The 1,985-nt window shown below is 31.6% G+C and overlaps 1 protein-coding gene across 1 annotated transcript in view; it reads left to right on the top strand.

Moving 5' to 3' along the window:
• Positions 1 to 1,269: 1,269 nt before the first annotated feature.
• The window catches only part of LOC106875860 (SCAN domain-containing protein 3), a 39,849-nt gene continuing 39,133 nt past the window's right edge, over positions 1,270 to 1,985 (top strand). Inside the window, exon 1 of the mRNA XM_014924162.1 lies at positions 1,270 to 1,821. Coding sequence (XP_014779648.1) covers positions 1,270 to 1,821 — 552 coding nt within the window. The remainder of the gene's footprint in view (positions 1,822 to 1,985) is intronic.

Raw genomic sequence — 1,985 nt, 5'->3', positions numbered from 1 at the left:
TATATATATATACATACGTATGCATGTGTGTGTATATATATGTGTATATATATATATATGTATATATATTTATATTATATACACACACACACAAAAACACACATACACACTCATATACTCATATATATCAATTAATCAAGTGAAGCTATATGCGTTAGGAAAGACAGAGATGTAAGAGAAACATATAAGCATGTGTTTTTAGTAATGAATCACTTCTAGCCACTCTATGCAAAGTAATGACTTTGATTAAATCCTTTGTGTATCTCTTTGTAGCTTGATAAAAGATCATCTTCACTAGTTTCAAATGCTTTTACTGCTTCACATTGTCCTGACCCCAGGATATGTAACATGCTCAAACATAGAGCTACAAGGTTGAGTCCACAGTTTTTTCAAATTTTCACTGATGACTTTTTTGGCAACTCATATCTCCATGTTATATCATTAATATGATACAACTTGTACAATTGTTACTGTATTGTGTATTTTTTTTATTTTCATATGTAGCATATAAGCATTATTTTTTTATTCTTTAGATTACAGCTGTGATAATGAGTGGTGAAAAACAAATGGTGGCAAATCCATGAGATGCTTGTTTTTGGTGTTGAATTGTAACTTGGGATGAAAAATTATGGGTGTCTAACCAGTCAGGAATTATTATCGAGTTTGTGAATTCAGCAAAAAGGTAAGAAAAACTTCCATCATTGATAGAAAGGCTTTTGCAGCTGAGAAGATTCACGGAATATTTTTTGAGCATATTTTCCGAAAGTTTATACTGAAATCTTTTTGAAGAAATTGTTGAAAAAATTTGTTTGAACTGAAATCTCTTTGAGTTTGATTCAAAAATACATAAAATAAGTAGTGAAAGTTTAAAAAAAGAGTTCATCAATATTCAGAGGAACATTTGAAATTTGAATTTATATCCGCTATCCACAGAAAACAGTTACTTCTCCGCCTCTTGTGCCAACAATGTTTGACCAACAAATCAATGAAACCAAATCGTCTTCAGTTGCATTTGAAGACAAAACATAGTGTGTATGTATATTCAGATTTAAATTACTTTAAAGAAGTTTGCAAAAAGAACAACAATAACATCTCTGTTTACTACACAAACTGTTAATGTCTGTTGTACTCTTGAGGCTAGTTATGAAATTTCATTACTCATTGCTAAATGTGGAAAAAATCATACTATTGGGGAGGATTTAATTAAACCATCAATATCAGCATTTTTTAAAACAGTCCTGGAAAAAAGATGACGAAGTTGTTGAAGCCATGCCACTCAGTAACAATACTGTTAGAAGAATAGATGAAATGAGTGAAGATATTGAAACACAATTTGTTGAAAAGCTGAAATCAAGAAAATTTTCATTACAAATGGATGAATCAACTCTAAGAGACAGTGAAGTTGTATTACTAACCTATGCAAGATATATTGATAAAGGTGAAATTGCTGAAGAAATGATATTCTGCAAATCATTAGAATCCACCATTGATATATATGATAAGCTAATAAATTACCTGGATGTCAACAATATACCAATAGAGAACATAACATCTTGTGCTGCAGATGGTGCTCCTGTTATGATGGGCAAGAAAAAAGGCTGCTCAAAATTGATGAAAGATGAGAACAAAGAAATGCTTCTTGTGCACTGTGTTATTCATAGAGAGAGCTTAGTATCCAAAAATATGTCTCCTGTTCTCAATGAGGTACTAAAATCAGTTATAAAATGTGTCAATGCTATCAAAACTAATGCCAAATGCGAACGTCTTTTCAAGCAGTTTTGTGAAAATGCAGACTATGTGAGACTTTTATCTCACACTGAGGTAAGGTGGCTCTCAAAGGGGAATTGCTTGAAAAGATTTATGGAACTATTTGATGTTCTTAGTGACATTTTTTAAGTGACGAGCCTGAAATGAAGCACCTGCTAACCATTTTCCAAGTATAGGAACCTTTCCAAGTTGTTGAAGACGACGATGAACAATTGTAT

The sequence above is a fragment of the Octopus bimaculoides genome, chromosome 8, assembly GCF_001194135.2.
Source record: "Octopus bimaculoides isolate UCB-OBI-ISO-001 chromosome 8, ASM119413v2, whole genome shotgun sequence".
Taxonomy (NCBI): domain Eukaryota; kingdom Metazoa; phylum Mollusca; class Cephalopoda; order Octopoda; family Octopodidae; genus Octopus; species Octopus bimaculoides.
This window is presented reverse-complemented; position numbering and strand designations above follow the sequence as displayed.